We start from the raw sequence: 24,214 nt of genomic DNA, 5'->3' as shown, positions 1-24,214 counted from the left end.
AATCAAACAATAATCGATTAATTATCAACTATTTTGATAATCTAATAATCAGTTTGAGTAGTTTCTTAAGAAAAAAAGTCCAAATTCTCTGATTGCAGCTTCTTCAATGTGAATATTTCTGGTTTCTTTGTTCCTTTATGACAATAAACTGAGTCTCTCTTTGGTTTGTGGACAAAACAAGACATGTGAGGACGTCGTCTGGTGGTTTGAGAAACACTGATTGATATTTTTCAACATTTTTTAAAACATTTTATTGACCAAACAACTAATCGATTAATCGTTTACATAATCAACAGATTAATTGATAATGAAAATAATTGTTAGCTGCAGCCCTATACCAAGAAGTAACTGAGTTAGTAACTGAATTACTACATACTGTAATAAAAGTAACAACTGCGTTGCTTTTTTTAATATAAAATGCTGAAATATGTCAAATTACTTGAACTCATCCCAGTAACCTCCCTCCCAACTCTGGAGTTGGTTCGTTCCAGATACATGTTTTTTTTTTTCTACTAGTCGGTTAATGGACTGAAAAAAAATGATGGTACTTCTTGAGTCAAGTAACGGTGCATTTTATTGTCAGTAACAGTAACGGCGTTATAGCGGGGGAAAGGTAACTTTTTTGATTACCTGTCACTGAAAAAGTAGTGTCGTTAGTTACACCGTTATTTTATGATGTGGTATTCCCTGGTCATGATTGGTCTATACGGAAATGACAAAATAAAGAGGCAAATAAGCCTTGTCGTTTTATCAAAGTTAATGATTTTGCACTTTTCCACGCATACGCTGACCTTTTTGCTTTAAAAAATCCCTATACAGACCGATATCTTAACCCCCCCCCCCAATGTTTAACCCTAAACTAGGCCCCTGCATCAGACCGAAGACTGGACCAGGACAATAATCTGATACCTTCCACTCCTCCTGCTCGATGCGGAGCACCAGCCGTCCGTCCTCGGTCTGCAGCTTCTGTCTGAGTCGAGCCAGAAGGGCCCGGTCCTCCCAGACCCCCAGGCTGAGTCTGGAGCGCCGCTCGGTGCCGCTCCTCCTCCTCTGCTGCTCCTCTCGTCCTGCTCCTCCCTCCTCCTCTTGATCGGGTTCTCCCACAGAGCTCTGACCGAGCTGATGGAGCCGCACACCGCCACGCCCCCCACCATGGTCACCACGACGACGACGACGTCACAGCGCCGCACGGGGGGACAGGCGAGATGACCTCTGACCTCTGAGCTGCAGCCTCGCTCTCCTCCTGATCATCCTGTAGGAACAAATACAAAACATTTAATTTCTTTCATTTAATTTCTATTTTACTAAATAAATTGTTTGTTTTTTTTAATTATTCATTTAATTGAGGCCTGTATTGAGGCTGCATTTTGTAATAATGTAATTAATTTCACCTCATGATGTAATATTTTGTAAAATCTGCCACATTTTGTAATAGACTTCTTGAACGCAATATGTAATAAACTTTGCCGCATTTTGTAATAAACGTTAATGTTACATTTTGTACAAAATTATTACATTTTCTATATAAAAAAAAGTGCAACATTTGTATTTTGTAACTAATGCAAAATGTAACATTAACGTTTATTACAAAATGCGGCAAAGTTTATTACATATTGCGTTTAAGAATTTTATTACAAAATGTGGCAGATTATTACACATTTATTCCATTATAATGCAACTTTATTACATTACTACAAGGCCTAATCTATTATTTTTATTATTTAAATTAATGTGTTTTTTTATGTATATTAAATTACTCTTTGTATATTTCTTTTATCCTTTTTAAAGTTATTAGGGAGAGATGCACATAAATTTCGTTGTGCTTCGTTGCTCGATGACAATAAAGGAAAACTGAAATTTACAATATAAGAGAAAATCATCGTTCTGGTGAAACAACGTCTGTGATTTATTTGATTTTTTCCCCATTTATCTTCACGTTGTCAGTTACACATAGAATTAAAAAAAAACTACTGTAGTACATTTAGTTTACAGTGTAGTATCTTAAAAGTATTGTTAGTTGTATTTTCATTAGTACTGTAGTATTACAGTGCAGTAATATAACAATGCACAGTGTTATTGTTGTGTAGTATCACAGTAATGGACTGTTGTGTTACAGTGTTGTGGTACTGTAGTCTAACAGTGTTGTAGAACTACAGTATAATTACAGTAGTATTATCATAGCACCACTGTGTTATTGTAGTATTCAAAGTATTACGGTGTTGTATTATCAGAGTACAGCTGTACAGTGTTGTAGTAGTATCACACAGTACCACAGTGTTAGTGTTGTAGTCGGTGAACACTGGTGTCATGTTGTAGTTAGTGTTGTATTACTATAGCTCTGTAGTATTGCAGTACTGTGGTACAACAGTATAACAGTGAAGTAGTATTTTATTTTTATTTTATATTATATTATAGTGGGGAAAACGGAGGAAAATGAGCAAGAAGAAAAAGAGAAAGAAAAAGAGATGAGGAAGATGAACAAAAAGAAAAAAAGAAATGGAGAAGGGGAAGGAAAACGAAGGAGGAACGTATCGTGATAAACTCAAATTTAACGAGAAACAACGGTACACAGAAAAACTACAGCTTATTAACGGTGTCGATCCCTACGTTTTGCCGTTAAGGGACTGGATTCAAGACTTTGGGGGACTTGTTTTTGGGAGACGGTAAGTGTTTACATCCGTGATCCTCCAAAGATGGCGCCCAACGTCCCACAATGCAAAGCGGCGTGACGTAACTTCACATTCTCTATAGCATAAGATATTGGTAAACACTCACAATTCCCCCATGAAACTCAATGTCTCAGAGTTTGTTTGTTTTTTAAAACAAACCACAGTTATAAAGCTTCAAATCCTTCACATAAAGGCTTCATGAAGAAAAAACACTGTGTTTGTTTCCACACTCCTTCACCGACCCTTCCTCTGTGTTGTTGCCGCCATCTTAGCTCCACTCACCATCTCTTTGAGCAGCTTCTCCTCCAGTTGGGGGTCAAGAAGACTTTGGACATACTGCTGGGCCGGGGTGCTGGCGATGGCCCGGAGCTTGGCACTGTTCTGACTCTGCTGGGCGATGTCCGATAAACCTACAGCAAAGAACTTAATGCCGTGACCTTTGGCCTCCGCCGCGGCTGCAATCACGTCGGGGTTGCGGGGATGGTCCACCCCGTCCGTCATCAGCACCACCACCCTGACGCTGTCTGGCATCGTCTCCTGCACCAGCAGCTGCGAGGCGTTGGTGATGGCGTAGGTGGTGTAGGTGCCGTGGCCGATGTAGTTCATGGTGCTGACTTCGCCGTGGAATGAGTCCAGGTCTTTCCAGGCTGAGAATCTGTGTTCTATCGACACGGAGCTGCTGTACTGAAGCGCGGCCATTCGCACCTTAAGTGTCCAGCCAGCTACCTGCAGCGTGGCCAGCCGCGTGCTGAAGCTCAGGACGAAGGCCTTCTGCTTCTCAAACAGGAATATTTTGGCGCTCTCTGAGCTGTCCAGGATGAAGGCCACCTCCAGCGAACACATCATGCCCGAAACTGTGGGAGAAACGAACCATCAAAACTTCGGGTGGACTTTGAGATTTACAAAACTATCAAGTATTTGGTGGAAGGCTGCGAATGCAAAGTTATAGTTTTGTCATGTTTTTTTTTGTTGCACTGCTTTGCCACTCTACTTTAAACAAGGGTACTGGTGCCTTTGAATGACAATAATTCTAGTCAACAGTCAATATTTGTAAAGCTAGCAACCAGTAGCAGCACTGACAAACTTAGTCCATTGGTTGATTTGCTGATTAAAATATATTTTTTTCAAAAATAACTTAACTTGAACAACTATTTTTCAGCTTTGTAGTAATGTTACATTGGACTATGGATGTGTATCAGTAGGCTAACTGATAATAAAAACACAATTCATTGGCTAGTATGCACAGCCCCTTATTTACATGTACCAGTAGGGGTCGCCACAGCCAAACATTTTCAAATCCCCAAGAGGCAGGGAGTCTTAACTTCTCTACACCATTGGTTCTCAAACTTTTTTTTTACATCAAAGACCCCTAAACTGACACAAATTAGACAAAATTTTGAAACAAACACCAGAAATACAGAAATATTTGTTTTGAGACTGAATAACGTTACTTTTTTTAGTCAATGTAGGTTCAAATTACTGCCAGTGGCATTAATTTTTAGAAAAATTTCAAGAAATCTCTCTCTCGGAAAAAAAAAAAAAGTAATATTTCTGGGGCGAAAAAACTGTGGTAAAATTTTGAGAAAAGGTTGGGGACCCTCTTGAGCCCTCTCAGGACCCCTGGGGGTCCCCGGACCCCACTTTGAGAACCACTGCTCTACACAGCTCCTTCATTTCCTTTTGATGATCATATGACCAAGGTGTCTGACACTAAATGTCAGCACATCACAGCATTGCATACAGACTGACTCTGCATATAAGACAGTGAATAACAAATTTCATATCTCAAGACATTCAGCCTCTCTGAAAACAGGGACTGGTGTAGTTTCAGACTCAGGTGCCCTAAAGGTCAGAAGACCTACCTGATCTTTTCACTGTTGGGGTTTAGTTTTGTTTCAGCATCACCCACAATGTGATGTGCACCTGTTCTCCTATGAATACAGACATACATGGAGGTAATGATACTATCACTGGGCAAAAGGTTATTATTTAAGAGGTAGATGAGTACAGGTGATGCCAGTGGCACAAACAGCTCATGCAAATGCAAAAAAAAAAGACATTCAAGTGAAACACTGGTTGAGCGAGGATCACGTCAAAACTTGAAATGCAGACTCAAACAAAAATTTAGTAATTTGAACATTGGAACTATATAAAGTTAGGTCACTCTCAGGCCTGAGTTTGACCTCTTTCTTAACCTGAAGACCTTCCAGGTTGCCATTTCCAAAGAGAACCACAGAAACTACAGGGGCAGAAAAGGTTCCGGTCGTGTGGTGAGTGTCTGATCGCTCTACCTGAAGTCACCTACACCCACAGGAACCAGTGAGTGACTAGCCTTCCCCAACAACATGTGGATACCTCATATTCAGGATTACCATTTCCTCCGTCATCATGCAGCCTGTAGTTGTTCCTGCGCCCCGTCTTTCGTCTCTGGCCTGTGGCCTCGTGTGTGAGAGCCAGCAGCAGAAGGCAAAGCCCCACTCCTCTCCTCAGGTTTCCCCTCAGCAACATTTCCATTCTAGCACAAAAAAAACAAACAGTTGCATAGCTCATTAGGAGAAAAGGCAATGAGCAAAGATACATAGCATACAATGTGAAATTTAAACAATAGTCTACCACATGATTAATTCGATTTTTGATATATTTTACAATCACACATTCTAACCACACCCGAACACAGCACTAGAGCACTTTTACAACACTAACTTCAAATTGCTCAAATAATAGTTTAATATTAATGATGCGATCCTGAGTTTAATGTTCCTGTGATGATAAACTTAATATAGCCTACACCTGTGATATCAAGAGTGCCAGAGTGTAAAAATGTAGGCTGTCTAAAGCCAGAACAATGTGCAAATAAATGAGTCTAAAAAAAACTTTTAAAGTCTGCAAACTTTAAACAGTACGTCATGAAATTGAATTCATGCACAGTAAAAGAAGTTTCTGTAAATGCAAACAAACAAAAAAAGATTAGACTACATAAAGCCTACTGCAGTAGACTACACATATTTAAGTTACAAACTGTAACATTACGCATAGGCTCAATAAATAAAAAAGCACAGACTAAATTGTTAATAGAAGAAGAAAAAGGTAGGAAATCTTTTACCTAGAGTCTCATTTAGCTTCAGACAGTACTTCCAGTCCAGTCAGCCGTGGCTCTTTGGGAGGCATTTCGCCGCGGAATCAGGTCCCTTTAAACCGGGCTGAGATAAAGTCAGGACCATCAGATGAGCTGATGCGCTGTGAGTGTAGCCGGAGGCTCTGGGGCCGCTCCAAAATTTCTGCGCTGGTCCAGTTCAGTGCCTGATGACTGGCCGGAGGACTTTACTGTCCTGACTCTCCTGCTCACACACACACACACACACACTAACTTCCTGTGGGAATCTGAATATTAGATCAACTGCAACAATTAAAGCACAACAGAAAGGATCTCTCTATATCAAAATTGCATCTCAAATATCCTACTACTACCTTACACTACAGGGGGAGCTGCCAGTAGCTATAGGCTATCTAATGTTCTCTCTACAGACAACCTGTCCCTGTTTGTAGCCTACATAACACAGTTTTCAGCCTGTTCATGTTTTGACCTGTTGCGCATGGATATTGTTTGGATGCTGCGTGTTAAAATCCCAAATGAGATTATTTTACTTCTCCACTCTCGCCCACTGATGCGAAAACCAGATGAGTTGTAGTAGCTAGTACAACGCAGTTATGACCTATTTTAAGATGTTGTAGGCTAGTAGCAGTAGCAGCCTGCTTGTGATGGACCCGGGCCAGTTGTTTAAAATCTTTAAAATATTCTCAAATTATCTGCATTCCCCCCCATATTTAGAATATTAAATGACCCATGTGTCATTGTGGCTCTTCTCTGTACGGGTTTCTTACTCTTGTTTATGGCGCTCTCTGGTGGTGAACCCGCGTCCTGACTGCGGGCGGAACCTTTGAGCCGCCGACCCTCCTGACCGCACGGACGTGTTTTGGTGTAACACACAACAATCCGTCGGGGCTCGAAGTTGAGCGCTGTGTCCGACATGTGTATGTCAAACCGTGAGTCGGCGGCTCGTCTAAACCCTCTGTATGCGTGTAAGTAAAACACCGCCGTTAACGTTGTAAAGTACTGTAACGGCTTTTCGTCGCTAGCTCGAGCACCTGCAGCTAAACCTCCATGTTTGATCCCGCCCTTCAGCCTTTAGCTTTAGCTTAGTCGAGCTAGCATGTCAACAAACTTGTAGCTGTAGTTGTGACTGCTTCAGTGTTGCAGATTATGACAAACGACACACGGGCTCTTTTTCATTTCGAACAAATAGGTCGCTACCGAACTTTTTCACACATGAAGCTCAGATTTACATGAGTCGTTGACATGATGTTGGTTATATCATCTGTGATACATTTGTCAGATTTGTAGGTGCTGCAGTCAGCTGACCTCAAGGTTTATAATCTTTAAAACTCATTACAACACCGCAGCACAGTTAATGTACACAAGGATTCTGGGAAGAAGCTAGTTGGGGTTTTATACTTCTGTTTAAGCGGCTAAAACAAACGAGTGTCTGAAAACAGGCCATATAACACTGACTGTGTAGTGTTTAAAATGACTGTATAAAGTTAACATCAAAGTGATAGTGGGTACTTCTTAAAATGAATTTAATTCATATGTCCTCAGCTTTAAGTCATATTATACACCTATATATGGTTTAAATGTATCACAACTTGCTAGAATCAAATGTAGCAAAGGTTTAAATGTAACATGACTGTGGCATCACTAGTAGGCTATGTATTATTCTGCTTATTTCAGTGTCTCTCTGTCCTGTTTCCAGACTGTAGGCAGATTCCTCTGAGATCCTTCTAGCTGCTTCTGAATCATGAGTGGCTCAAAGCCAGACATCCTGTGGTCTCCCCACCACCCTGACCGCTATGTCATCTGTGACTCTGAGCTGGGACTGTACCGTATTGGGCCTGTGGGCAGCGCAGAAACCAAGGCGGGCGCGCTCCCTCTGTCTGAAGAAACTGCTGCTACTTTACTTGCCATTAACTCTGACACCCCGTACATGAAATGTGTGGCCTGGTACCCAAAACATGAGCCCGAGTGTTTGCTTGCTGTGGGCCAAGCTAATGGCAGGGTGGTGCTCACCAGCCTGGGCCAGAGCCACAACTCCACATGTAAGGAGCTTGTGGGGAAAGAGTTTGTGCCCAAACATGCACGCCAGTGTAACACTTTAGCCTGGAACCCCGTGGACAGCAACCTGCTGGCTGCTGGGCTGGATAAGCACAGGGCCGACTTCTCCGTTCTCATATGGGACATCAGTAGTAAGTTTTCCCCAGAGGCCAGTGTGGCGGCCGAGAAGATCCGCCTCTCGTCTGTGGATTTGGACTCCAGCTCCGTAGTGACCAAACCCCTCTACGAGCTCGGCCAGAACGACGCTTGCCTCTCCCTCTGCTGGCTGCTTCGCGACCCAAAGCTGCTGTTGGCCGGCATGCACCGGAACCTGGCTATATTTGACCTGAGAAACACAAGCCAGAAGACATTTGTCAACACCAAGGCCATCCAGGGGGTGACGGTCGACCCGCACTTCCATGACCGTGTGGCGTCCTTCTTCGAGGGCCAGGTGGCCATCTGGGACCTGAGGAAGTTTGAGAAGCCCGTGCTCACGCTCACTGAGCAGCCAAAACCACTCACTAAGGTATGACAGGCTTTGATGTTTCATTAGCACAAGTTGTACTTTTTAAATTTATTTTATTTTATTTTAATTTATTTTTTCATAACAGTAACATGACATATTCATTTCCTTTCATTTGCATTTTTCCCGCTTATTATAATCTTTACACTTACAATCAGGAATCATGTAAGAAAACAGTATGAATACATTTTAAAATATGTAAATGATAAGATAAAATAATGATAGTAGTAACAATGATATTACAGACATTTAGAATAGGAGAAGGAGAAGATAATAAAATAATAATTAAAAAAAAAAAAAGTAAATAATAAGTAATAAGTAAATAAATAAATCCACTCTGGATGTATACCCTCAAAAGATATGATGGTGTAAATGTGCCCAGTACCAGACCAGCAGTCCTAGTCCACAGACTCATTGTATTAACAAAGCTATGACAGGTTTCCATGATCATTTAACAGACAGGTTTTTGAAGCCTTCATTAGTATGTGATTTGCTCCATCTGGTAAATATCCCATATTTTTTGAATCCATACATTATATGGAGGGAATCAGGCTTTAACCATCAGATAGTTATGCATTTTAATGCCGCTGTGAACAGTATGTTTAAGAGGTATTTTTACATCTTTTCTTTCCATTCCTTCAGGAATTGCTCATAATAATGTTATTATAGGGGTTTGAAAACCTCTCTAAGAGCATCAAAAACATCTTTCCAGAATCAGTTCAGTTTAGGACACAACCTAGAATATATGGGTGTAAGTTGTATTTTTAAAGCCTTTTTTTTGCAGATGCAGTTTATTGTTGGAACATTGTGTTTTGTGCACAGAAAGCTGGTGGTTACTTAAGTGATATCTTTCCAGGTGGCTTGGTGTCCAACTCGAACCGGCCTGCTGGCCACCCTGACGCGGGACAGCAACATCATCCGCCTCTACGACATGCAGCACGCCCCCACGCCCATCGGAGACGAGACGGAGCCCACCATCATCGAGCGGAGCGTGCAGCCGTGCGAGAGCCAGATCGGCAGCTTCGCGTGGCACCCGTCCTCCCAGAACCGCATGGTGGTGGTGTCGGCGGCCAACCGGGTCATGACCGACTTCACCGTGTTCGAGCGCATCTCGCTGGCTTGGAGCTCCACCACCTCGCTCATGTGGGCGTGCGGCAGACACCTGTACGACTGCGCAGAGGACGGAGCGGACGGAGCGGAGAGCGCCATCGAGAAAGACATCGCCACGAGGATGAGGCAGAGGGCTCAGTCCAGGTACGGGCACGATACCGTCCAGGTGTGGAGGAACCACCTGCTGGCCGGGGGGAACGACCCCCAGCTCAAGTCGTTGTGGTACGATCTGTTCTATATCCTTTATGATGATGAAGTGTAGAGTCAGTACTGCTGGTATTAATATTGATCAGACAATGATACTGTGAAGTCCCTGTTTAAAGATGCTGCCTTCCATAGCTGTACTTTACTCGTCCTTCTTCAAATTGTATTGGTCAGTCACATGATCAAGCATAGCTTATTTGCATGAATTTACGTCAAAAACAACTTTATCTCGTAACGTTCCGTTATTATCTGTATCTTATACCGGAGCGTTTTGGAGTTGTTGGATTGTGTATTTGATGAGTTTGATGAGGGAAACCAAGAAATCCCATTAGCCTCCGTAGTGTAGCTCGGAGCAGCTCACAGCTCTGCTCTGCCATTCTAAATATATCTTGCACTGACAATTAAAGGTAACGAACCTACAGCTATGACTATAGGGATTATGGCAGTGGGCCAATTTGCCAAAATGTTGAACTATCCCTTTAAGATTGGGAGGAAGACCAGTGACCACAACTTCGCAATCTGCCAACATGGGATGTGCCCAGCTGTCGAGCGCCCCCATATTTATGATATAACATCAATACATGCACTAATGAAAGAGATAACTATCAGGGCCACTATGTCTAGATTTTGTGATTATAGCACCACAAAATTATTGTGTTTTTCAATTTAAAGCAAAACGTACGACAGGTGCATGGGAGAAGACCCACGGCCGACAAAGTGAAACATTGTCTACACTTGAGATAGACAGTGATTTATTTTTCATATTTCTTATTTGTTCCATGCATGGACATTTTCAATTCATACATTACTGACAATGAGATTATAATTTACACATTTCATGCCTAGAAAGGAGCAGGATACAGATAACTTAAAGGGATACTTCACCCAAGATTGATAATTCACCAATTTTCTACTCACCGTCATGCCAAGGAAGGGTTTGGAGAACTTTCAGAGTTATCAAAACGCTTTAGGAGTTCCAGGGGGGGTCTGGCTGGCAACGGATTTCCATATAAATGGCAGATAGTGCTCACTTTTGAATCATCCAAAACACACACTTTGAAACATCCAAATACCTCCATACGTCCGTACTGACCCAAGTGTCCTGAAGCCACCACATGAAAAAGTTGTTGTGAAAAAATTAATTTGATCTCTGTTTTTAGCCTTGTTGTAGTAGTAGCTCCCAGTGGCTCTCGCAGCATGTGTGAGATTTGCTGTGAGATGTTCGTCCATGTTTACATCCAATGGTTTACAACGACGAACAAACATCTTGCACCAAATCTCGCGCATGCGCACAAACATCAACAGAGCAACGATGACTCTGAAAGTTCTCCGAACCCTTCCTTGGCTTAACGGTGAGTAGAAAATTGGTGAATTATCGATTTTGGGTGAAGTGTCCCTTTAAACAGTGATTTATTAAGGTAATCTTGATTACCTGATAAAATCTAAGGGCCGAAACAATATTTTCTTTATAAATTTATAACCTATTGCAAGTGTAGCTTAACAATTTATAGAAAGATGTAATAAAAACAATCCTCATTGATGATGATGATGATGAACATAACCAGCCAATAATCATCTCCTCCAGTGACTCAGCCTATCTAGTATGTCACAAATGCAGTTTCTTGTTATCTCTAAAATCATAATACTTTCCAAACATAAAAAACCCGTAAATACCGTAGACACTGGGGCAAGGAATACAGAGATGTCCTTTTATCAGCACTGATTATTATTTGGATGTTAAACTGTAAAATCTGGATTTCCTCTGTTCAGCAGAGGAAACGCTTCTTCCCTCCTCATCAAACTGCACCAGTGAGGGCACTGGTGCAGTTTGATGTGAATGAATGTGATGTTCTCTGACGTCTCTGTATCTAAACTGTTGTAGCTCTCATCTTTAATCTGCAGCCATGTTTGAATGTCAGTTATAATTCCTATGTAAGCATCACATATGAAGCAATGTGCGGAGGACATGGAGCTGAAACTGCAGGGGAACAAACAGTCTGTTGTCTACTCTGGTATCAAGAACATTGTCAAGACCAGCTCAGGTAAGAAACTGGCACAATGACCACCTGAATATTTACTATGATTAAAGGGGAACTATGCAAGTCCAGTCGCTCTTCCTCTGTTTTGCTAACCCACCTCTCGGCCATGTGCATTTGTTTACAACGAAGCTGACGAGAAAGCAATCCATGGAGCGGTGGATAGCGATATAGTATATCATATACAATGTTATAATGTATATGTTTGTGTAGTCTTATCTGTCATAAACAAGAGGTTACGGGGCGCGTTTGCCTCGCGGAGACAAGAGTTGGGACACCGAGTCGGAGGCTTTGGTCTTACAAGGTTGGTTTTCAGCCAAGAAAGAGACCCAGAAAGCCTCCATTCTCCTTGTAACAATCTTTATAGCCAGCACAATTACTCCAAAGCTGTTTAATAACGGTTAAAATGTAGCATAGTTAAGGTAAAAATCCTGCCTAGTTCCTCTTAAAATGTGAGGAAGAATCAGAGCTTGGTTAAATACAGAGTTTGAGCGTTGTTTCCCCTGTACTGATGGTGTTCTGCAAAATCTGACGAGCGATACACGTTTGTTCTCGTCGACCCAGGCACAACGGAGAGCCGCAGGTGCTGGAGCGGTTCAGACCGTCAGACGGACGTGCCGCGGTACCACAGCGAGGAGCGCAGCCTGGCCCTGCGGCTCTGCGGCTGGATCAGCCGGGGGCCCGAAATCGACGTGGAGACCTTCCTGCGATCGCTGGAGCAGGAACGCGAGTGGGAGCGAGCGGCCGCCGTCGCCCTGTTCAACCTGGACATCCGGCGGGCCATCCAGATCCTCAACAAAGGAGCCACCGCTGAGAAGGGTGAGGGTCGCGCCACGCCGCCGTGGGGGGCGGGAGGGTGAGACCAGAGATGGGGGGGGGTAGGAAGGAAGCAGGTGTGACTTTGAAGCCGAGCGTCAGGAAGGAGCAATGCTGTCTTTAGACAAAACACGTTACTGTAGTGCTGATGTTTTCAGTTGACATATAGTTATGTGGTAACACTTTACTTGAATAGGTATTCATAAGATTGACATAAAACTGTCATAACCATGACATAACAGCTGTCATAAACATCAATGAATACTTATGACAGCTGTCGTTAAGTGTCATTCGGTAAGTTATGTATTGTTTTCCTAAATGAGCGGCAAATTTTGTCGCAGTAGTTCGCCATGTACTTCAGTGGGTTGAGCAGGCGCTCTATATGCAGAGGCTACAGCCCTCGCTGCAGCTGGCCCTAGTTTGAATCCCACATCAGGTGGCCCTTTGCTGCATGTCATTCCCCCTCTCTCTGCCTCCCCATTTGTCTTTCTTAACTGTCCTGTCAATATATGGCAAAAGCCCCAAAAAATAAATTTAAAAAATGAAGCAATAAACTCCAACCATTTAAATAAAGGTGCATCTTAATAAAGTAGATGATGGAGGTCAGCAGTGGAGCTACTGAACCAGACTAAGAGACTATTTAAAGGGGAACTATGCAAGTCCACTGGCTTTTCCTCTGTTTTGCTAACCCTCTCCTGGCCATGTGCAGCAATCAATAGAGCTGTAGTTTAATCTGTCATAAACAAGAGATTACAGGTTACTGGTCGCGGTGCGCAAAGACGAGAGCTGGGACACCGGGGCAGAGGATCTGATCTTAAGCTGTTTTTCAGCCAAGAGACGCAATAAGTGACACGCAAGCTGTTTAATTAATAAGGTAAAAAATGTAGCATAGTCAAGCTGCAAATCCTGCATAGTTCCTCTTTAAAGGCTGCAGGTGTTTAGAGTTCATTAGCTGATCAGAGTGTGACATCATTAGAGTTACAAGAGTGAACTTTTTCACAATTTTCTAATATTTTTGATTGACCTAATTTCAGATTTTCATTAAATGTAAGCCATAATCATTACAATTAAAAGAAATACAGACATAAAATATTTCAGTCTGTGTGTAATGAATCTGTATGATAGATGAGTTTCACTGTTTGAATTGAACTACTGAGATAAATGAACTTTTCCATGAGATTCTAATTTACTGAGATGCACCTGTACAACATCACAACTGTCACACAATCAAAAAAATTCCCCATCCCATTGTCTCACACTCCACAGTGATCTCCCTCCGCATTGTTATGTTTTGTATGTCCTGCTGATTCAGCAGGAAATGAAGGCAGCAATATTTACTGAGGCTTTTGTTACTTGTGGTTCCTGCACAGGGCTGGAGCTTGAAGAAATGCATGAAATGCACCAGTTTCATCGTTTGAGGTCAGCTGGGTCGAAAACCGCTCAGTAATGTGTTTCTTTTAGTAATATTTGAGTCTTAGTTCCTATGAATAAAAAAAACCTGTGTGCGGTGATATAAACAAGATTAGCTGGTGTGAAATAAATTATATTAAACCCTGATCTAAATCTTCACATGAAATGAAAACATCACGGGGAATTCGAGAAATGTAACCACGGCTGAAGCACCGTGTTTTCCGCCCAACACTGATCCAGTATCAGCTGCGGTGTTCTTCACGCCGAGGTTTAATGACCGCGGCACAGAGAGGGCTGCTGTTTACACACGTCTTAACTGAGAAAAATTCCACCAATGTAGGTCAAACGTTTTTCTGCTGTGCGTTCTAATGAAGGTTTCCTGAGCATGACTGACGGCCGATTCATTAGATAAGGCATGTCAACAGTTAGTGTGCGTTTTTTTTTCTTCTTCTCAAATCGGCGGCTCTGATGTAACTGTGCTGATTGTCATCTGCACACTTGAGCAAACACATGAACATTTGTGATAGTGGTCCCGTTCAGCTTGACATGTTCCCAGCGTGTTCCTACAACTGCCTTTGTTACTTTTGCAGACAGACATGAAAATAATGTTAATAATCTGTAATTAATCTGTAATCCTGAAAACTGGCTGCTGAACTTCTCATCTTGCTCTCAGCAGCAATAAAGCAAGTACGAGTATTTCCCCAAAATGTCAATCTGCACTTACTACACACTTACTGATGTTGAAATTTGTTTACTTACTGTTTCATGCCTTTTACATCACTTTGTAACTGACATTTCTTTCTTTCCCTCCTCTAAACAACTCATCTGCACCTCTGAGAAGAGAGAGAGGGACTGAACGCTCCACAGTTGTTGACAAGTGCTTTAAAGCTCTGGTTGTGAAGCTGTTTTTAATGTGACTTTTGTATATCCACCAAACAAAGGCCTCACTAGACACCATGTTGGGTTGGCATCACACCAGCTGACCAATGAGTACTCAGCAGTCATTACAACATTATTGCATGAGAAACAATACTGATAAGAATAATACTAATAATGATAATGATCTAGTATGGTGGTGATGTCACCATAGTTACCAAATCGGTCCACAGACAGACATATAAACACCTGCCAGAGTCATCAAAACTGCCTCGGGGGCTGTTGCTGTTGCTGTAGACGTCTCCAGACACACACACACACAAAGGGTGAAAACATAATATCATTATGGAGCCTGCAGATGTCATTGCTGTTTAACTGTATTGCCTCGTACAAAGAGGAGTGTCTGTCGTTCAGCCGGCGCCTCGTCGTCCGCAGTGGGTTGGACAAAATATCACCAACACCTGTCAACAAAACAAAGACTACAGTTCATCCTCCAGTCTCAACAAAAACACTGTAAACTTCATGAAGGAGGTTTTATTGCAGGACTGTTGTTCCTAATAAACTGACAACTGGGCGTACTGTTCATATAGAAACAAAAGAAGGTCACGGTTCAGAAGCTCCACTCTCCTGCTAAAAAAACCTTACAGCCAATAGGTGTAGCTTTGCTCCAGCACAGGCTCTGCAGAAGGTAAATAACCCCGCTCCTCGGTCTTCTTGTTTTTTGCAGGTGACCTGAACCTGAATGTGGTTGCCATGGCTCTGTCAGGCTACACCGATGAGAAGTCCTCCCTGTGGAGGGAGATGTGCAGCTCTCTGCGGCTGCAGCTGAAGAACCCCTACCTCTGCGTCATGTTTGCCTTTCTCACCAGTGAGCCTGGAGCCTACGACGGCGTGCTGGTATTGGATTCTCTAAACATCATAGACTTTTGAAAGCAGAGCAGAGAGAGAGAGAGAGAGTGAAAAAAAATCATTGGCACTTGTTTTCTCACTTCACAGTAGTGGGTTTGTTTTCGCTTCGTAAAAAGCTTTACATATGTGTTGAAAAGGTCAGTTATACTCCAGTGGTCTTTATGGAGAAAAATCCTCAGGTGCACAGGAAGTGATGTGTTTTACATTTTGGTCATTGGAGCTTGAAGTCATAAAACACCTCACCAAAAATGAACCGATGCCTAGAACAGAGTGTGTTTATGCTTTTTTCCTCCCATTGGTTGCATCAGATTCTGGCCACCAGCTGCTGTCACATTTATTTATCTCTTTAGACCTTTTCCCAGCCAATAGTGATGACTCCATGATAAGAATATCCAGTTATTTTGCCTTTATTTCTTGACATCTTTTCTTTTTTTTTCAGAATAGATGATTTATCTCCTGTAGATATGTATCAATAAGAAGAGGAGTTTATTTTGTGTCAATGTCAAGCCTCATATTCTATGTACTAAACATTGAAGCCTTATGTGAATTGAAAAATGTGAAATACTTGTGTTTCAGTATGAGAGCAGCGTGGCCGTGCGAGACCGAGTTGCCTTTGCCTGTATGTTCCTCAACGATGCCCAGGTACAGTAACCCATGACAAACTCAAACTTTTAATAGCAAATTACATCCTCATGATACCGTAATGTTGGTCTTTATGCACCGCTTCTCAGTTAAAGTTTAATAAACTGGATCTCTCTCTCGGTTGCAGCTGCCTCGATACATCGACAAATTAACCAACGAGATGAAGGAGGCGGGAAACCTTGAGGGCATCCTGTTGACGGGGCTGAGCAAAGACGGCGTGGATCTCATGGAGAGCTACGTGGATCATACCGGAGACGTCCAGACTGCCAGCTTCTGCATGCTGAAGGTACAACAGCAGTATATGCAAACGGTCGTCCTACACCATGTATGATTGGAAAGAAAAAGGTATTTAGTGACATTTAGTGTGTCAGATCTACTAAATATGGCTTTGAGTCATCTAAGAATGTTCAATGAGTACAGAAACTAAGGCTGCTGTGTGTCATTCTCACATAACATACAGTACAGCAAATTAAAGGGCATTTCCAGTCGTAATCAATCTTTACCGGTCACCTATTATATATGATTAGTTTATTTCATACCATCCATACTCCCAACTGCAGCATGTGGACGTATATACACTGCTCAAAAAAATAAAGGGAACACTTAAACAACACATTGTAACTCCAAGTATATCACACCCATGTGAAATCAACCTGGGATGATAATTTTGATTTACATTGATCATTTTTATGTTATGTTGTTCTCAACACACTCTACTATATATTGAATAACGATTTTAAACTGCAATATTTCATTAATTGAGATCTAAGACGTCCTTTTGACCATTGTTTAAATTTTAAAATTCGCTTTACAATTGAATTAAATCGAAATTCTCACCTACCGCGTCTTCCGCATTGTTCTTTTCCGGGACGAAATGCCCTTTAAGGTAAAAAAAGCTTGAACTTATTTGAGCCTCATGCAAATAAACATGATTTTTGGAAGGTAAAAATAACTGTTTATCTTGTAACATGTCAGTTAAAACTGTGTCATCGCACACCACAGAACGCTCAGTACATTTGAATATTTTCTTCTGGCTGCTCAGATAAACAGATACAATCCTGAGACTCTTTTATAAATATAGTACATATTTATAACATGGTGCGTTTTGCTTGAGCTTATTTCACAGTGTTGTTTTCGTCAACGATGACAACGATGGCGATGACAAAATGATTTCGTTGACGACCCTTTCTTTCATGACGATAACGAGACGGTGACGAGATAAACATGGCTCTTTGATGACTAAAACATGACGAGACGTGTGTGAGTTTTCATTGACAAGACGAGAATGGACGTAAATGTTAGTGGGTCAGTCAGACCTTCACGTTTTTTTGAACGCCTTATAAGGTGTATAGTTATATTAATATCTATTTTTATTTTATAAAGAAGCATTTTATGGAACTAATTTATTCCCTCATTCTGAGAAAGATGTACTGGTGTGGGCGGAGTTGTATTTTGTTAAATTTTTTAAACTAATAAGCATTTTAGTCCAAAAGACTAAGACTAAATCTAAAATGGCTGCCAAAAACAACACTTGCGTCTCAGTGCAGCAGTACAGCGCCACATGGTTGAACCTTACTGGCAACTACTAGTCTATTTAACCAGGAAAGCTGAGAATGGTGCTTTTTTAACTTTGCACACAGGCCGCAGTAACCTACAGGAAGTGACCCAGAGTACAAAGGTTTAATGAATAACCTAAATGAACTCAATACAAATCTATAACACAGAAAGAAAAAGCAAAGTGTGTGTCTTTCACAGTTGGAGAAGTAGATACACATGAACACGCCAAAACACGCCTTTTCATTTGAAAAAGGTCACCAATGTTATTCTTAACATAATTACCTGTTACTGCTGTAAAAATCCAAAGCATCTGAGTTGTTGTCTTTCTTGCATCTGTTTTTATAAAGAAATAATGAGGAAATAGAAGTGGTGGAACAGGTCTGGAGCTCCTCAGAGTTCTCTGCAACACCTAATCAAGGATTCATTTTCTTTCTCGCTTGGTTTAACCTGACGCTGAAAAGAACAGTGAATGAGTAGTATACCTTACATACGTATGTTTACACAAACATGTATACATTCCAGCAGAGGGATGGGTGAGCTTTGTGGAAACAGGTCGCAGTTCACTCCTGACTGAATGCTTCTGCGTCCTGCTGCACCCAGGCTGAAGTGCAAAAATGAAACAAGTCAAGCGTAACAACAACAAAAAAACCTCTTCCAACAGGGTTCACCAGGTGAAGTGCTGAAGGATCCTCGAGTCCAGTGCTGGATAGAAAACTACCGCAACCTGCTGGACGCGTGGAGGTTCTGGCACAAACGGGCCGAGTTTGACATCCACAGAGGCAAAATGGACCCCAGCTCCAAACCACTGGCCCAGGTAACCAATGTCAGGCCAGGGTTGTTGTTGTTTTGATAACTGGTGCTGAAACAATGAGTCGATTTGGTGATGGTGATCAGATTTGGGGAATTTTGAAGATACCGGTAGATACAGTAGATCTACTGTAGATCAGGTATGGGCAAACTAACTAAACATATGCGGCCACTGAAATTGACTGTAACTAACTACGTTTTCTTTTACTTTTAGATAATGGATTTTACAAGTAGTTTACACAAACACTCTCCATCCACCTGATACTGGTCGAATTTTAAAACTCATTGTGGCCACTGAGGAAAAAAGTTTGCCCACCCCAGATCTAGATAGACTTTGTTGTCATTACACCAACATATGCAATGAAATTTGGGGTGCTCAAACCAAAAACTGTGTGCAAAAATATCATAATATACACAATTATACAATAAAAAGAAGAAAATCTAAAACATAGAATAAACAAGGTGTCGAATAAGACAACACGGTGCATTTTGCTTGAGCTGTGAATGAGATTGCATTGTGGATGTAATGTTGCACTTCACAGTAGTGATTCTACTGAGGAAGTGGACAATACTTATTGGAGTTTTGAACAACACAACAAGGAATTTGAAGTATTTCAAATGATAAACAATATTTATTAATACAAATATGTTGGGTAAGTCAGTTGCAGCCATAAATACTTGTATTTGATAATCTCCCTCATTAAAAGTTACTAAGCAACACATTTCAGAAAGGCTTTGTTATCTCAGTGAAGCAGCATCAACATTCCTTCTCCCCCAGCTCTGACCTGATGTGGCACTGGCAGTCTGTCCGTGTACCGCCTTACACATTACTCGCCTCATAACGAAGTAGGATGCTTGTACTGTTTATTACAGCACACACACACATTGGTGCCAAGCGCTCTGAAGGGTGTCAGCTAAGCACATAACACCCACGGCTTTTCTCTCCAATTCTCGTCATAAAACCTGCGCTGGTTAGTTTCCTCCTCTCTGAATCACACACAGCATACACTCTTCCTTTATTATTTTATAAATCCAAATGCTCCGAATGTTTATTGGGTGATTACGAGGTACCCGGTGCTGCAAACAGAACCTGGCACCCTTTAACGTTCCAATAATCACAGTTAATCACGCTGGGATTATTGCTGTATTATCTAATACTTATCTCTATGACTAAAAAAAAAAGAAAAAGCTTGACAGCTGGCGGGTACGTCCATGTTGGTATTTACCTCGGTGCTCGTCAGGCCTTATCAACTCGACCTTTGTGTTTGTTCTCCCACCACAGGTGTTTGTGAGCTGCAACTTCTGCGGGAAGTCCATCTCCTACAGCTGCTCGGCGATGCCGCACCAGGGCCGCGGCTTCAGCCAGTACGGCGTCAGCGGCTCGCCCACCAAGTCCAAAGTGACCAGTTGCCCCGGCTGCAGGAAACCGCTGCCCCGCTGCGCCCTCTGCCTCATGAACATGGGCACACCTGTTTCCAATTGCCCAGGTAAAGCTGCCCTGTGTGTGTGTGTGTGTGTGTGTGTGTGTGTGTGTGTGTGTGTGTGTGTGTGTGTGTGTCAACAGATGCTCATCTGATATTTCCAGCAACAGCGACACATCTCGTTGCAGCTTAAGTGGCTGTAATACTTAACTGAGCGTTCTGCAGGCGTGGATACGTGGACTTTGATCCGCTCGCACAGAGTCTGTGGGCCAATCGGGCCTCCTCGCTCAGCAGTTAATATTGACTTGTGGATAAATCTGTTTCTCTTGGCAGGGACCGGGAAGTCGGACGAGAAGGTGGACTTGACGAGGGAGAACAAACTCGCTCAGTTCAACAACTGGTTCACATGGTGTCACAACTGTCGCCACGGCGGCCACGCTGGCCATATGCTCAGCTGGTTCAGGTGAGGCCCTGGATGCTGAGCATGTGAACGTGATTACAGCTACGGTCCATGTTCCCTCTGTTTATTTGATTTCTAGTAGTGGACACAAAGCCTTTTATTGAATTTAGGCAACAAAAAAAAAGTAGAATTCAAAAGCGTTATATAATATAACCAGTCAGATGCAAAAATTGAATACCCATCAGTATAAAATACAAAATGATTTTAAAGATGCTGTTTATGACCACTCACTTCACTGTAAAAGTAAATGTAATGTTAACAAAGGACAACTCCTCTGCCAGAGTACACTGGTCGCTTGCTCTCTTTAAAGGGATAGTTCAACATTTTGGAAAATTAGCCATAATCCCTATAGTTTTAGGAGTAGGTTCGTTACCTTTAATTGTTGGTGCAAGCTGTTTTGAGATTGGCTGTGGCTGTGCAGAGATACAAGCTGCTCAGCTAACGCAAAGGAGGCTCATGGTATTTCCAGGCTTTCAAATACGAAATCCAACAACTCCAAAATGCTGTCGTGGAGAAGCTGCGACCTGCACATTCACCACGCCATGAAGTAATAATAAAACATTACAAGACTGAGTTGTTTTCAAGGCAAGTGCAGTCGATTTTCGGCACAACACCGGCTACGAATTTACCTCGAAAACAACTCCACCTTGTAACGTTCCATTATTATCTCATAGTGTGGTGAATGTACAGGTCACAACTTGTCCACCAGAGCGTTTTGGAGTCGTTGGTAGCAGCTCACATCTATGCCCCGCCGATCTAAAAACAGCTTGCACCAACAATTAAAGGTAACAAACCATAAGACTATAGGGATTATGGCAATGGGCCAATTTGCCAAAATGTTGAAATGTCCCTTTAAAGTAAACCCTGTAGGCAACATCAGGTGGAAAAAAACATGCCTTGGCAAAGACTTTAGTTCTTTGCTTTGTTTTATTACTGGGCTGGTGAATAAAAACAGAATCTAGAGCCACATTCTTTGGGCATCATAAAATTCTGTGTATCATAAAAAGCTTCAATATTCATTCTTCTCAAAGAGCAATTTGTAAAACGAGCTTCCAGAATGATTTTTCATATTTCAGTATCAGCAGTGTTATGAACAGACGGTACACTGACCGGCTCTACTCTTCTTTATCCTTGTTGCTAACATCTGAAACATCTGTATTACCTGCGGTCAGCACGTTGTGTCTGGTCTTCATGTGGTTTCCGTCTAAACTGACCTCCATGTGTCTGTTCCAGAGACCACACAGAGTGCCCGGTGTCGGCCTGTACGTGTAAATGCATGCAGCTGGACACCACAGGGAACCTGGTGCCTTCAGACAGCAGCTAAACGGGGGGGGGGGGCAACCTGTGGGACTCCGCGGACCGGCCGCCAGCCCCACGGCCCACCGGGCGCCAGGTCTCACCGCTGCACCCACCGGCGGGCAAAGGACAAAGGGTGACGGCAGCGATCGGTCCTCCTCCTGAAGTGGCCGCTCGACGACAATGAAATACCTTCAAGTCATAGTCTAGTGAATGTAACCTTTATAACAGAGCCCGATATGAAGAAGGGAGTCAGTGTGTGTTACTGATAGTGACTAACCCAAGCAATGACAAGAAAGGGAGCAAATGCAAAACTCACACGCTCTGCTAATGTAAATCCCACTCAGGAGAAACACAAAGAGGCTCAGATGTAATCAGCCTCTTCCAATCTAACCTGAATCAGGCTTGTGATTTTGTCATGATCTATTTAAAAAAAAAAAAAATCAAAAAAAAATCAAAATGTCCACTCTCACATCAGGTTGTAACGATGTGAACACAGGTGCCAATATGTCTGAGCTATATTTTGTGGCTTGTGTTTTAATACGCTATTTAACGTCTGTGTTTGTCTTATGAAAGGATCTTCACATACCTCATGGAAGCATTGTTTCGGGGGGTTGGGGAGGGTGAGGGGGGGTGAGGGACGGCGCCCCCCGGGTGACGGGAGCGGAGTCGAGCGCACAATAACAAAAACTCTCTTGCTCTCTTCATGTTCCTCTGTGCCACTGTTCTTCTGGCGTTGCGCGGGGAGGGCTTCCAAGTGTGAGGGGATGGTTTTGTTGGTTGTGTGTGTGTTGGGGGGGGGGTGAGGAATTGGAGAAGGTCGGGGTGGTGGGTGAGGAGGAGGAGGAGGAGGAGGAAGGTGGGAGTGTGCATCTGTATTCAGCAGCCCACTCCAGGCCTGTGGCCCATGAAAGAGGCTCCCCAGAAAACAGCAGCTGCTCGGCACTCTGACAAGACCCTCCAGATTGTTCCCCTCATAAAGAACCTCAGCTGCCGGAACACTATTGACTCAAAGAGAGGGGTGAGAGAACAGACAGCCTGAGCCCTGTAACCCCCCCCCTCACCCCCCACCACCTTCTATACCCTCCAACATACACCGACCTGCCCTCTCTTTCTCCCTCTTTTTCTGGTGCCCAAATTGCATCCAAAAAAACTATGCATACCACACATCAATCCAAGGATGGGCGCCGTCTGCGTGGGGAGGGGGCCGCCGTGTGTAAGCCGCATTGTAAATGGGTTTTTCTCTCTTTCTGTGCCACCCTCCCCGCTCTGTCACTAACCCAGGGAGGCATTGTAAGTGAGAGGCGGCCTGCACCAGAGCTGGCTAAATCACTTAGTCATGGAGTAGGGAGGAGGAGGAGGAGTCCGGGTGGATGGGATGTGATGGGGACGGGAGGGGTGGGGGGGGCCACAGGAGCTACTGTATGCTGCTTTCACCAGGATCTCTTCCTGGTGTGGGAGGCTTTATAGGCCTCGCATGCCCTTTTGTGAACTATTTTGGAGTGGAGCTGACAAATTGGCGAGCCGTGTAGCGTCCCGAAAAACCAGAGTGGCTGGCATTTCATCCTTTCAGTGTTTTCTTGTGTTTTGCCTTTTAAATAAATTCCGACTGACAAATTGGAGCGCCGCTGAATGGGGTCTTTTTCCATAGGTTTGCATGGTTTATTTTTACATTATCATGTTGCATAGACGCAGATGGCGTGGGTTCTCTGTCGTGTGCGTACTCGTCCTCCTGCATAAACGTGTTGAGTCACACCGTTTTCTCCCATGGGAACTCCCACAGAATCGCAAACCATCAGCGCAGGCTGGAAGACGAAGACGAACAAAAACAATGAAATCTGGGCCTCAGATCTTGACAAGCAATAAAACTCCATATTTACCTGTTTTTGATCTCGCAAACAGCTAATGACACATCAGCCTTTTCACATGGTCCATTAGTAACTGTTCTTTTAATCAAACCACATGATCTCCCTCCTGCAGTTTATCCACTTGTCATGTAATTGCAGATGTTCAGATTTCTACATTTGGAAGAGCTCTGGACCAAGTTGGCCTAAAACTGAAGAGACTGAGACTGAAATGCACTCTTTACCACATAAGTTGACCAACAACTTGAATCAGAACCAACTTTAGTGGCCTGGTATGTTAAAGCGTATGAGGAATTTGACTCAGGTTTCTTGTAACTCTCAGTGCACTTTCAATAACTGAGATATATGCAGGAAAATGTGAAATAGGGTCCGACAAAGATGAGCAGCGCCATTATTTCCCTCATTATGTTAGTATTTGATGAATAAAATGCCCATTGCAACTTCCCAGAAGTCAGTGTAAGGTC

The 24,214-nt window shown here is 42.8% G+C and overlaps 2 protein-coding genes across 3 annotated transcripts in view; one reads left to right on the top strand and one right to left on the bottom strand.

Annotated features, from left to right (window-relative positions):
- The window catches only part of col28a1b (collagen, type XXVIII, alpha 1b), a 39,329-nt gene extending 33,318 nt beyond the window's left edge, over nucleotides 1-6,011 (bottom strand). Inside the window, exons 1-3 of the mRNA XM_085803531.1 lie at nucleotides 5,773-6,011; nucleotides 5,042-5,184; nucleotides 2,952-3,523 (exon numbers count right to left, since the gene is read on the bottom strand). Coding sequence (XP_085659657.1) covers nucleotides 2,952-3,523; nucleotides 5,042-5,183 — 714 coding nt within the window. The 5' untranslated portion in view covers nucleotide 5,184; nucleotides 5,773-6,011. The remainder of the gene's footprint in view (nucleotides 1-2,951; nucleotides 3,524-5,041; nucleotides 5,185-5,772) is intronic.
- Nucleotides 6,012-6,653: 642 nt separating this feature from the next.
- Nucleotides 6,654-22,345, top strand: mios (missing oocyte, meiosis regulator, homolog (Drosophila)). Of its 2 annotated transcripts, XM_085803529.1 has the most exons (12): nucleotides 6,654-6,749; nucleotides 7,481-8,344; nucleotides 9,198-9,691; nucleotides 11,603-11,697; nucleotides 12,256-12,510; nucleotides 15,521-15,690; nucleotides 16,279-16,344; nucleotides 16,472-16,630; nucleotides 18,563-18,715; nucleotides 19,991-20,195; nucleotides 20,463-20,592; nucleotides 21,823-22,345. In XM_085803529.1, the coding sequence occupies exons 2-12, from the start codon at nucleotides 7,526-7,528 to the stop codon at nucleotides 21,911-21,913; spliced, it is 2,637 nt and encodes an 878-aa protein (XP_085659655.1). In that variant the 5' UTR covers nucleotides 6,654-6,749; nucleotides 7,481-7,525; the 3' UTR covers nucleotides 21,914-22,345. The 2 variants fall into 2 exon arrangements, with proteins under 2 accessions (XP_085659655.1, XP_085659656.1); XM_085803530.1 differs by lacking the exons at nucleotides 20,463-20,592; nucleotides 21,823-22,345 and adding an exon at nucleotides 20,273-20,354 and having other exon boundaries at nucleotides 19,991-20,220.
- Nucleotides 22,346-24,214: the final 1,869 nt, after the last annotated feature.

The sequence above is a fragment of the Trachurus japonicus genome, chromosome 16 (assembly GCF_045865225.1).
Source record: "Trachurus japonicus isolate A0001 chromosome 16, Traja_1.0".
NCBI classification, from domain to species: Eukaryota; Metazoa; Chordata; class Actinopteri; order Carangiformes; family Carangidae; genus Trachurus; species Trachurus japonicus.
This window is presented reverse-complemented; position numbering and strand designations above follow the sequence as displayed.